This window comes from Ptychodera flava, chromosome 6 (assembly GCF_041260155.1).
Source record: "Ptychodera flava strain L36383 chromosome 6, AS_Pfla_20210202, whole genome shotgun sequence".
NCBI classification, from domain to species: domain Eukaryota; kingdom Metazoa; phylum Hemichordata; class Enteropneusta; family Ptychoderidae; genus Ptychodera; species Ptychodera flava.
In genome coordinates this window covers 44,425,757-44,438,569 of record NC_091933.1, presented here as the reverse complement: position 1 = coordinate 44,438,569, position 12,813 = coordinate 44,425,757, and the positions used below count along the sequence as shown (strand labels likewise).

The 12,813-nt window shown below is 35.5% G+C and overlaps 1 protein-coding gene across 2 annotated transcripts in view; it reads right to left on the bottom strand.

Moving 5' to 3' along the window:
• The window catches only part of LOC139135918 (plexin-2-like), a 36,215-nt gene that overhangs the window by 5,027 nt on the left and 18,375 nt on the right, over window positions 1-12,813 (bottom strand). The window contains exons 10-24 of one of the 2 annotated variants that reach the window (XM_070703695.1): window positions 11,957-12,091; window positions 10,725-10,826; window positions 8,729-8,916; window positions 7,941-8,089; window positions 7,475-7,592; window positions 7,206-7,342; window positions 6,609-6,791; window positions 5,679-5,769; window positions 5,062-5,310; window positions 4,464-4,640; window positions 3,692-3,923; window positions 3,034-3,128; window positions 2,348-2,466; window positions 2,032-2,097; window positions 419-493 (exon numbers count right to left, since the gene is read on the bottom strand). In XM_070703695.1, the coding sequence (XP_070559796.1) occupies window positions 419-493; window positions 2,032-2,097; window positions 2,348-2,466; window positions 3,034-3,128; window positions 3,692-3,923; window positions 4,464-4,640; window positions 5,062-5,310; window positions 5,679-5,769; window positions 6,609-6,791; window positions 7,206-7,342; window positions 7,475-7,592; window positions 7,941-8,089; window positions 8,729-8,916; window positions 10,725-10,740 (1,895 nt within the window). In that variant the 5' untranslated portion in view covers window positions 10,741-10,826; window positions 11,957-12,091. Of the gene's footprint in view, window positions 1-164; window positions 232-418; window positions 494-2,031; window positions 2,098-2,347; window positions 2,467-3,033; window positions 3,129-3,691; window positions 3,924-4,463; window positions 4,641-5,061; window positions 5,311-5,678; window positions 5,770-6,608; window positions 6,792-7,205; window positions 7,343-7,474; window positions 7,593-7,940; window positions 8,090-8,728; window positions 8,917-10,724; window positions 10,827-11,956; window positions 12,092-12,813 lie in introns of those variants that run through there. The other variant, XM_070703696.1, reaches the window with a different exon arrangement.

Here is a 12,813-nt window from a genome sequence, read left to right as displayed (position 1 = left end):
ACAATGAGATTTTGTAATCGACCTTGGTTATTGGTCCTGCGTCGCAATTCCGAAACTTGTTGACAGATCTATCGCATCTTCAGGTTTATGATATGTTCATTATATACTTTGGAAAGGGACCAAATAATTGGTATAACTAGCATTTGAGGGATAAAACAAAATACCTTTATGTGAGAATACAACGTTATTGCAATCCAAGCAGTCAACATAAATTCCACAATAGAGTTTTTCCTATTAAAAAAAACAAAATAATATTTTTAGTAAAATTTCGATTTCCGCATCTCAAGATGCGGCAAACACTAGAAAACTATTCCAAAATGATTGAGATAAAATATCATTGTTAAATACCGCAAGAAACATTTATATTGAATTGAAGCGCCTGTAATATTGTTTTGCAATTAAATATAGGGACTGCTACCTTTTCAGCTTCAAAGTCCCCTTCTTGGTGCGATCAGCCTTGATTACAGCATCAGTCAACAGTTCTTCCAAAATTCTGTTTCGGAAATTTTATATGAATTTTTATTATTTTTCCCATTTATTTGATATACAATGAAAATGAACATAAAAATAGTGCATGAATTATATAGTTAAGGATATTGTCCGCTTTAAACAGTCTGATAGTGTTCCAAAATTACGGAAGACAAAGTACAAGACGTGCAAACAAACAAAGAAAAGATCAAGATAACACTTAAGATTCACTTGAAGGGACAAAGTCGGTCATTTTTCGTGAATTTTGTATGATGCAATATTATACTTATATTGTTTGACATGTTGAAAGATGCTAAATAAATGGGTGGCCATGCATATATTCGATCCCGGTTTTAGACAAATGAAACCATCGCAAAATGAATTAATGGTCATGACCATTGATTCATTTTCGCGATTGTTTTATGTATCGTGTCTAAAACCGGGGTCGAATATATGCATGGTCATCCATTCATTCAGCATCTTTCAACTTGTCAAACAATATAAGTAGTATCTCGTATCAAACAAATTCATGAAAAATGGCCGACTTTGTCCCTTAAACACCAAAATCTATATAAACGCTCTTCTGTCCGTTTTAAAAAAATGTACAGATGCTTCTTTACCATCTGTGTAAAATCATCATTCTAAATAACATTCTTGATTATGCATGACAGACTACATGTATTATGTAATAGGGGATATCATCCATTTGTGACGATGGAAGGCGACAAATGCAACAGGGTAGCTATTCTTTAAAAGCATACTTACAAGAATATGATCAACCTTTTACAACCATTTTCAGTAATAGAGCGCGAAGCCACTGCAGTGAACTGCAATAAACTGCTCACCCTAATTAGTTTCAGCTGTAGCCAGCTGGCAAAGTCGACAACATTGTATGTCCCATGCAGACAGTTTGTCTGGGGAAGTTGAAATAAAAAAGATTTGTACATGGACCAGTGCATGGTAATGTTACATTGTATCTTAATCTTGAACACAGGTGCCAATCGTAAACTCTCATTTACAACCCGAGCCTCAGACAGAGCTAATTTGCCTTTTACAAGCAGACTTTTTGTCTGTATCAAGTAGCCTTGTTCAACACCAAAGTGGCCACGGCTACAGCTGAAACTAATTAGTGTAAGCAGTTTTATTGCAGTTCACTGCAGTGGCTTCGCGCTCTATCACTGAAAATGGTCAACCTTTTATTATGTTGCTTAACAGGGTAAATTTGCCTAATATTTAGATTGTATTAAAATCATTCTCTACGTCGGATGACAGTCAATGGACGTTATAATTTCGTACGTACCCCTATGTGTCAACTACCTGTCCTAAAATTTCTATCAGTCGGTGCTGATAATAATCGACGAGGGTTCATTAATATGGATGATGGCTTGATCAAGGGACAAAAGACTCTTATTCAGTAAGTCAAATACGCGATTAGGTTATTGCGTATATCCTTTGGTTTAGGGAATCAAGTAATTGGTAATATTAATTATCAATTCCATCGTATTGTGTAATACGATGAAAAGCTTGTAACATCCATGTAACATTATCATACACAATACTCACTCAGGTAGATAAAGCATATTCTTCTCGTTTTGAACAGTTATTGTTAGAAGACTTCCGATTGCCTTTCTGGAAAAAGAAAATTGCAAAAGGTAACGTCAGTGAAAATTTGATATGGTCATTAGAATTTAGAATCGTTTTCACCTGGATGCCTGAGGACCTATACTAACATAGGTATACAAGGCATTGATCGGGAGAATTGCATTTTAAAAGACAAAAATAGCTCAAATGCGAAGAAATGCATTGCCATTGCTACATACCAACCACACTATACTAGCCAGATGCCTGTATGCTATAATAACATCAAAACGTCACTTACTTTTCATCTTTCGTTATCTTACTTTGTTGTTCCAGAGTGCGGATGAACACAAGACAGAAAGACTTGTTCGTGAGCAGGGAGTAAAACTTTGCTAAGTCCATGGTGCGATCATTATTATTCTATAAAGTTGGTGAAAAGCAATAATTATTCAGTTTGATCGACAGTGTACAGGTCACATGCCTCTAACTAAGTCCAAACGTCAAAGTTTAAAGGCAACAACTTGGTGTGAGTTCCTTATCATTAAATCAGTAAACTTTGTCTAATTGTGGTCAGTCGACAGCGAATGTCATTTTCCCGCATAAGCTTATTAATAGTTCAATCAGGTGCAATTTTATCGAAGAGTAACAAAGGACAGAGATTTTATTAGCTTCGCCTGAACCTAGAATTCCCCTTATCTACCCGATTCAGTCTGCATCCATTATAAGCTTAAATGCATTACTGTATTAACTGTCCGTTAAGAGTCATGAACTTATCAATTGGTCTGCTAACAACAACAGTAAGGAAAATATTGTACATGATGAGATCCTTTGTATATTTACCCGGCTAAATGTGATACTCAAATGTTTTGGCACAAAAAGTCGCAGCCCAAAGAAAAATTACGAACGCACTCTTACATATTGATGGAGTAAATTCAAATGATCGATCTACGCAATGGAATTTCCAGGTCGTTTATGTTGAAAACTTACTTGTAAACTTCGTCTGAGTTCTTGTTTAGCAGTGTGTAGATCATATATCATATTTGCAGTATATTTTCGGTAGTCTGAGAACGGGACACTTATATCTTGACAGGGGAGTTAAGATACTTATTATTGTTGAACATATTTGAAATGGTAACATCGGTAAAAAACTATCATATTTTATACAGGTGAATAATAAATACCTCAGTTGTTAATAATTGCCCGTATAATCGATTTACAACAATATATAGTTGGTTTATCGTCCTAAAAATAATACTAGCGATGTTATATTGCTCTGCTTGTATCCAGTTAATAGGGATAAGTTACAAATTTCATACTATGAAATAATAATAATGGTTTCTGCTTCGTACACTTTTAATAATGAAACAAATCATGACAATATATGTGGAATCCACATAATATTTACCAACTTGCTCACTTTACTGTACAAATATTGCAAACATACGTATAAAATTATAGGTCACAAACATCGGTAAATTGTATTTCTTGAAAGATTCACAAAATCAGCAGCATATTTCACGTGTTTTTGCGAAGAACAAAATCTGAAACAAATAACCCAAATTCGCTTTCATTAACAGTAACATGTACAAGGACATAAACTGTTGGGGATCAACGGCACCAAGAGTCTTCAGAATTGTGTACTTACCCGGTCCGGCCCTTATTGCCATAACTATTGTTTGCAGTCTTTCTTCAGCCTCTGCTATCTGTCTATCCAATTTTCTGTTTCGTAGATAATATACTGCAACGATAGCAGTAGTAACGACGACCAACAGTGCAAATACAGCGACGATATTTCCGACGGGTACTGACAGACTAGCCTGACCAGTAACAGGATATTTAAGATAGCCAATGAAGAATTCAAGATTTCCGATTCCCACCTGACAAGAAACCATGATTTTAAATATTTTAAAGTCAAAACAAACGTGCCCGATAAATAACAATACATTTGTATAGAACTCTCTTACAATCACATAAGTAAGCTCATAGAACATAACAAATAACATCGATTGCCTCGAAACTGTCCGATGGGTGTTATGATCGACTCTAGCGAAAATTAAATTGCCGATCAAACTGCCACATTTTTATGTTTATCTCGACAATCAGATTTCGCCAAACCTTTCATAAAACCCCAAAGATATATATATTACATATTTGTCCTTCATTTTGGAATAAAAGCAACTAGGAATAAATGGTGAATATATGTAAGTAACGGAAGGATGGATTTAACAGCCAAAACCACTATTGAATGAAATTATGTATCTCTTCTCTCATAGGTCGGCATTCATGTATGTATGTGTTTATAAAGTCTCCTTCTTATGTAACATAAAATGCTCAATAAGGATAGTAAAACCTATACTCGACTCAGTACAGAAATAATTCCGAAACAAGTGCAATAAGATTATCATTGCTAAACTCACTATAACTGTTGGAAGACCGTTCTCTGTCGGATTTCCACTTTTGTTCACACCTTTTGGTTGGGTATCTGGAGGGATACAATTAAGTTGAACGTTCGACAAACTGATGACCTTACATTCTTCTTGTCCAATAATGACTGTTACTTCACTTTCAGTTGCAGCAAGATTCAAGTTTTTACCCTGAATGGACATAAAACAAAAAGTGGGTCTTATAGCTATAATGGGCGCATTCAGTTGTAGAGATGTCACTGCAATTTGACAAACAAAGTCCCCTAATGATATTGATTTATCGTTTAACATGTTTACTGTATCGGGCATTTAGAAACATTTACTTCTGTAGGTCTGCTCGAAAAATATACCGCAATCTTAGTATTACTTGGACGAGGCCAGGGGATGAGCAATCAACTTATGAGACAAGAATCATTTCCTATTTCTCAAAGTAAATCTTCCACCGAAAAAGTGAATGAAACTTGATGAAAACGTGCGTACTTTTATTTCTTTACTTCTTTCGAGACTGCAGAATCATTAGCTCGCAGACAGAGAAATGCCCTCCTGTGTACTGTGATAGATGTATCTACATATAGTTATAATATTAAATTACCCGAACAAACAATTGTCCTCCGTGATGTTCCTTTATATTTTCTTCTCCCATAAACGGGTAATATTCTGGATCATCTACGATGTTAAAATCAAATTCAAGTTTTCTAACCTCCTCTACAGCGTCCATTATAAATCCCACAGTAACCTCGTTATCATCTTTGTTTTGATTATTCCGCAATAAAACTGAAATGTCGACAGTCGGTGAGATGCAATCCATTTCGCCGAATGAGCGGACGTCACATGGCTGCTCCTACAAAGAATTATCAAAATAAAATGTGTCGGAGACACAAATATTCTGGCTGGTCAAGTTTAGTTGTTAGAGAAGCTCTCAGAGCTTCTTTCCCTAAACCTTTCCCGTTTTTGTAAAAGGAAAGAAACTAAAGACGTTTTTATCGAGGATGTTTCAGGACATGTTTACCATTATTCTTTTTCAAATGAATAGAAGAGGAAAGAACCATGATGTATGACTCTCGTCAGTATATTACTAAGAATGATCATCAGACCTGTCTAATGATATCTGTCGTCGGTCAGATTTTCCCGCCTTCTCGAGAAGTGTAATGTTATCATTAATCTTTGTGTCAAAGTGATCTGACTAGTTGTATAATGAGCGCCACTTACCGATACAAACGGTCTTCCAGCTGTTATCAACATTCTAGGCTGCCTTATTGATCTAAAATACGTACCGGTGACTTCAATTTTGCGACCACCGCTAAAATTGAACAACCAATAGAAACCCTTAAGTAAATGAAACTTGAATAAAAAAACAAACTGTGCAAATTAACCCGACATTACACCTTCAGCCTGAGGCAATACATACAATTCATAAAATATAAACTTTATAATGCATGATGACAGTCCATCATTTATATTTTGAATACATCATGATTTTATTTATTTATTTATTTATTGACGTACTTGTTCATCTTTTTTATTTTTTATTTATTTATTCGTTCATTTTTTATTTGTAAACAGCGCGTATTGGCGGCAACTGGTAGATAATGTAAATGAGATAAAATCAGCCAACACAGAAGCGCAGGATAGAAAAGTCATGCTCACTCAAAAATCTAAAATACACTAAACTCCTGTCTAATACGACAACAGACGCAGGTACTGAAACTTTCTGAGATTCGTCATTAAATTTGCATGCTGTAGTTCCTTGACGCCATGCTCAAATAATATATGTTGATTTTCAAACAATGCGTTGATAAGCTATGATGAAATGCACTATCGCAAAAGGAGCAATAACACCTCAGTGAGTAAAAATAAGTAAATCTAAGGTATGAAACAGATATATGTCATAGCAACAGTTAATACATGCCAACTTCTCAAATCAAAATCTTGTTGAACGCGCAAAAGTTAAAAAAGGTGTCTGAATGGATCTGGTCTTGTTAAGCCCGACTATGTAAAATTGAATTCAAAGAAGACCAAAATTAGTCAAATAAATGTAACAATACTTAATAGCGCATAATTTGTTTCTAAAAGATTTAGCTCAGCGTCTGTATATTGGAGTCTGACCATCGAGGGCAAGTGTCAAATGAAATTACCCACCTTTTCATACTGGACAGTGGATTAATATTCTTCACTGATGGGTCTTCAGTGAAATTGAATTTCTTGTCTATGGGTGCCAACCGTTTAGAGCCATCGAAATACATCGAAAGTTCAGCAGAATCTGTGATGTTCGTACTCGTGGTGTTGCAGAACACTACTGTTTCGTTGTTTCTATCATCCATTCTAAAATAGAAGATCTTATTTACTACAGATCTAGGATAGAAAACCTTTGTTATCATCCTCCTTGTACTTTGTATACCCTTCTCGTGTAATCCAGACCCCAATTTGCCAAGCCGCCTCTAATCTCGTCCATTCACTGGTGTGTCATCAATGGTCTGGCCATGCCAGACCCGAAACTAGCGCGCAGATACGTCGGTGTGACTAGTCTTATCAGGCTGAGCAAAAGTTTCAAAGGTCAAAGGTAAGAGTGCATACAATGCGTTATCGACCACAAAGGTTGAGCGCCTCTACAATAAGCAGTACATACCTGAGTTTGACATTAATTGTCTTTGATAAAAAAGTATCATATTACATACATTATAGGATAACATTTGTAAAACATGATCTTCTCCAAAATTGTTTCTAAATGCTTCTTACCTATGTAGTTGACAAGGTGATCCGCTAAAATATGCTTCAATGATTCTACCAGCGTTGAGGTATTCCCCATGAAGAGCAACGACTGTGCCACCCGACTTTGGACCAAGTTTTGGAGTGAAGTTAAGAACCCTTGGGTTCTAATAAAGTGATTGTATACATAACTTTTATTAAATTCCCAGAAATGAGAAGTCATTTAGTAAACCGGTGGATAAAAGACTGAAAAGATAAGTCATTGCATATGAATACAGTCCATGTTTACTAAAACTTACCCTAAATGTGAAGTTTTCATTAAAATATGCTTTTTGTTCATCGCCATTATTAGCGATAATCGTCACTACGACATTTCCCGTACCGTCAGCTACAAGCGCACTTGTTTTACATTCCAGTCTGTGAAATAGAAGACAGAAGCAGCTTAGTCAAATTATTTAGATTGCAAAGTGTTATGGAAAATTCGTTCGGATTCTTTGTAGGAGTAACGTTGCTTTAGTAAAGATTCGTTTGTGCATTTGACTGGATTTATTTTACATGGTAAAAATGTCTATTTGAATAATGTCATTAGCGTGTAGAAACATTTGCACTAGAAAATGCATCATGTCGCCATGGTGAATTGCTATGAAGGGGTAATAACTTGATCATGTCTGTCATTCAAGGGTTTACCCAACAGCTGAATATTACAAATATCAATTGAAAATTTGATTCCATAGACCTCTACGCACATCGTGTTAAAGCTCTTACTTTTTTGACACAATATATCTGCCAGGAATATGGTTACAAGATGCATTAGCCAAAGTGACACTGACAATGTCTGATGCGTGCCTTTCCAAGTTAGTACCCTGAACGACAATTTCTGTATTCCCTTCGAATGGACCAGACATAGGCCAAACCTGTTGAACGTATATAAAATATGTAGTTCGTTATCGTTGAGATTAATTGTAAAACCGTCAATTCTTATTGCGTCAGCTAGAAACATGTATTCATTATTTTTAAGTATGATTCGTACTTGCAACCTATGATGCTCCCGTCCCGGTCACAGAGAAGTCGTAGATAAAGAGTACTTACAGGTTATTTATGTCAATCTTTATGTCAATAGAAAAAAGAGAAAGACTTACGACGTACCACAACGGCGATATTCTGAGTGCCAAATACAAAAATAAAATACAAGCTAACAGTGCATTGCTGTTCGGAAATTCTTTCGCAACGTACATAACGTAAGCTAGGGCTTCCTTCAAAGTTAGTTTCTGTCAATATTCAGGTATTTCGGGTCAAATTATATAATACATCTCCTCTTCTGAGATGATACACAGCATTCTTACTACACTCGCCCTTCTTCCGTGATACAAAAGATTTAATATTTAAATGAGACCGTTTATGAAACGAAATTGACGAAAACAATGTCCCTTTAGAAAGTTAGTCTGCAAGAAGATCTCGTGTCAGCTATTTTTGGTGGTTGATTGAAAATACGGTATCAGTTTGACCAAAAAATCTGACCCGTTTTGTGGATATCTTGATTACAACTCAAATACCTGTGTGATTGATGGCGGATCACAATTGTTCATTGTACCAAAATCCCACCAATCGGAATCGCAAAGTTCTTCAAGTTCACATTTCTTGCTTTTTCCACACCAACCACAATTAAGAGGTAGCCTAGTAGTTATATTCGACAAACATTCACTGCAGTCTCTGCGATTCGTGGAACAGTTGTACAGTGTCACTAAAGAGATATTAAAAAGGTGATTTTCTTTCGTCGTAGGCAAGTGCATTCATAGGACTGAGAACATTCTAAATGAACCCGAGTGAATATTTAGGATTTGTTTCAATACTAGTCATTACTTCAACATGTTTAAGGTAATTTTTATAGGATTCTTCTATGTCAACCGAGTTGCAAAAGTCACTTTTTGCATGTAATCATTTTACTCGACTTTTGTTAAAGTCTAGGAGCAAGGTTTTCTCCACTTTGATAGTGGCATGGTATTGTAATAATTTCACTTAGTGTAGATTTTAGAACTATGCCAGCCTGTAAAAAGTATGTCTTATAAGATACTTATTTCAATATCTAACGATCTTTCCGTCAAATTACTCAAATTGTGAAAGTGATACAACCATACACGACGCTCTTCAGGGTATAATATTATAGCTGATTTCTTTTCTGATTTACTCGATGAACTCTTAAGAATATCTACATTGTTATTTGTCTTAAAGTTGAAACAATTAACATAGTCTAACAAATTGAATGATTATATTTGGCATTTTTAAGTATTCGGCGAGAACTCGACAAAATACCACATGCGATCTTGAACACCAAACTGAATGTTGTTTTGGGTCATTGAATAAATTTAAGCTTAGTTTATGCAAAAAGGATACATAAGTTTAGTCATGACTACATGAATACCTTTATATCCATAAACGTCATCGACTTCATGATCACTATTCCACCTCAGACTGAGACCAACTGACATTTCTTGGACTAGAGACTTGTAAGTATACTGCATAGTGCAAGATAATTAGTCACTTAACACAGACTTCGACGCAAGTCACGGCAAAGATTGTAAGAGATTTGAGTTCAAAGGGAAGTCAACAGGTAACTGACTATTACGTATGTATATCATGCCAAGATTCCCCGGCACAAATGCTCTAGGTTCAAATTATTTCTGTATGAAAAGATACCTCACTTGAGGTGTGAACTGGCTGTCAATTTATGATGGCTCTACAAATATCACGGGTGGTGTCATATTCACAAACATTGTGCACTTTTGTTCTACTTGATCGTAGTTTATTTACTCCCTGGGGAGTCATAGGCCATTAATTCGGTGACGCGGAAATTTCCGCGTTCAGGGGATTAGCCTAGATACATGGTTTGTGCCAGTCAATCCCCTTATATCCAAAATTCTTTTTGTATGATAGTTTTATTCTGCGTCAAAAATAAATAAATAAATAAATAAAACATATTTTATCTTATGAAATTGAAGTTTGGATATGTCTTTGCTCTTGCCATATTTAATCTCTATTGATGATTTACCTATGTAGAGTTTATACACATCGTGCCTAATAACGGATGCGTTAAAGTTACAAAGTATTTCGATTTTACAATCCCAAGGTCACAAAGGGACAGAGTCTCTGCTTTTGACCTATTTGCGATATCGAGAATTGAAGCAATTCTTCTATAAAGTCACTTAGAGTACAAGACAAGGTTGATGTATAACTTCAAAGTGTCAGAAATTACCCTAAAGTTTCCTGAAAGCATAGTGTAGATTTCGATAGTGCCCTGTAGACGAAATGAAATTATTCCATTCAAACACTATTTGCTATGACAAATAAAATTGTGGCAATGTCATTATCCTTACCTAAATGAAAGGCACCGCCAATAAATATCCAATTACAAAAGCTTGCATGACTTCCAAACTTTATGTAATAGTTTTTACTCAGTCATTTATGATGAGAGATGTACATGGATCTTGTTTTGACCATAGAGACCCTAAATGTTTACCGAATGTTTAATTATGAATAAAGATGTCCCAATACCTTTCTCATGTTGCATGTCACTGACGTTTCACTCTGTCTGGTCGCTCCAATAATCTGGGGTTCTCCTTCAACCATAAGAACACATTCGAAACCTCTGAGATCCTGGTGAGTTGTAAGATACGTTTTAGTTTTATTTCAGTAAGATTTTCCGACTGTCAATGTGTTAAGTGTTCGCAACCTTATCTATATCATCACCTGTCATAAATGCAACAAAAAATATATAGGAGAAACTAAACGTGAACTTAAAAAACGCATATATGAACATATCTACAGCATTCGTACTCACAAACCTACCCCTGTCTCTGCACATTTTAATCAACCACTCATATCCTGTCGCATTTCAACCAGTGGACTTTGTAAAATACCCATCACCAGCACTCGACAAAGCGGGCTTCATGAAATTAAATACATCACCCTTTTCAACACACTAACACCCCACGGTATTAACATTCGTGAAGGCTAGAGCCCATTTTCCCATCTCTGGGACACCCTCGATGTTCTTTTGTTTACCTCTCTCTTGTTTTACTAAGGAGCCCTTTGCCCTACCCTTCCGAACCAAAGCCCTAGGTGGTCCGCCATTCTTACTCATCAGTACTTGTTATCCAGCTGTACAGGCTTTCACACGGGCCTTTTTACGGACTCTTGAAGGTTAGTTATAACCCAAACTTTTATCTGTTTTAATATTTTAGGTACGGAATTTCACCATTCAGACTATGTTTTTAGCATTTCTCTACGCAAAACAAATTTTATTTGTACTTTTACTCACTCCACGATGTTTTGCAATCCTTTTTAGTCACCCATTGTACTGTATTTTTACTTTGCAGTTTTTAGCATTGTTGAATTTTATCGCTATGTATTGCCTTCCTTTTATCAGTGTTACCCTGAAGAAGATGACTTATGCGTCACCGAAACGTCGGTAGATAAAGATTCTTTGAAGATTGAGGACTAGTTGAACCGTCTATTCTTTTACTTCACACTTATGTGTTAATCAAACCAATGTTTGAATTCTCCAAGTGTGGCCATAGCTGTATAAAGACTTCCCAACATCACACATGAAAAATCATTTAAAATAATCATGTATGTTTGTAATTGACAACAGAACGATCGTATTTGTACTTAATATTCAGATCATTTGTACTTAAGTTTCCATGTCAAATACAAGTGACTTGCTAGACTTTAAAAAATGTGATGAATATGAATAAAATTGTGTGCGATTGATAAAGTGTAGATACCTTATTGTCATACAGATAAACAGTTTCAACTTTTATCTCAGTACGAACACCGACTGGTATTAAAACTTCTTCATTTTGCCTTTTAAGTTGAGGACAGAATGTCTGGCCGATGGTATTGCTAACATTGAACAGGTTCTAGTGAAAACAAAATGTACAAAGGGAACTTTGTCACAGATGCCATTCACATTTAGTACCTTTACGATATCATGAATTACAACTTCACTGTTTACGCTACTAATACACAAATGCAATTAAGAAGGCAGAAATCAATTGATAGAAAGCAGATCACTAAACTAAATATTAAATCTCCTAAATCAGATACTATTGATTGTCCTTGAAGTTGTGCACTCTGTTCATAAATGTAATAATTCACATAGATGTTTTGTCCGCAATTGAAAATAATCATTTCAAAAGAAGCATAACTTTTCTTTAAGGATAAAGGACAACCGACATAGTTAACCAAGCTGAGGTATATATATTTTCTGAAATCCAAGATATCGGTGAATAATGTTTAAATTTGTATTTCGTGATTATTGTTAACGTGAGAATCATATGACAGAATCATAAGACGCTGCAGTGCCTACCTTCGAAATGTTTGTGGTAAATGAGTGACAACGTTATGGACTCGAGGTTGTTTCTCTTATTTCTTGTATCTGTCTTTGTTAGTTTATTCGAACCTATAACTATTCCAGACTAGAGAGTAATCAGCATAAAACGATACCATACCGTAAAACAGATTTGTGAGAGGCTATGTAAATTGACTGGCACATGATTCATATGCAAACAATGATTACACATGCAAATGACAGCATTTGCCAACGACTAGGCTCTCTGAAATATAAATTGCTACAAGCGCA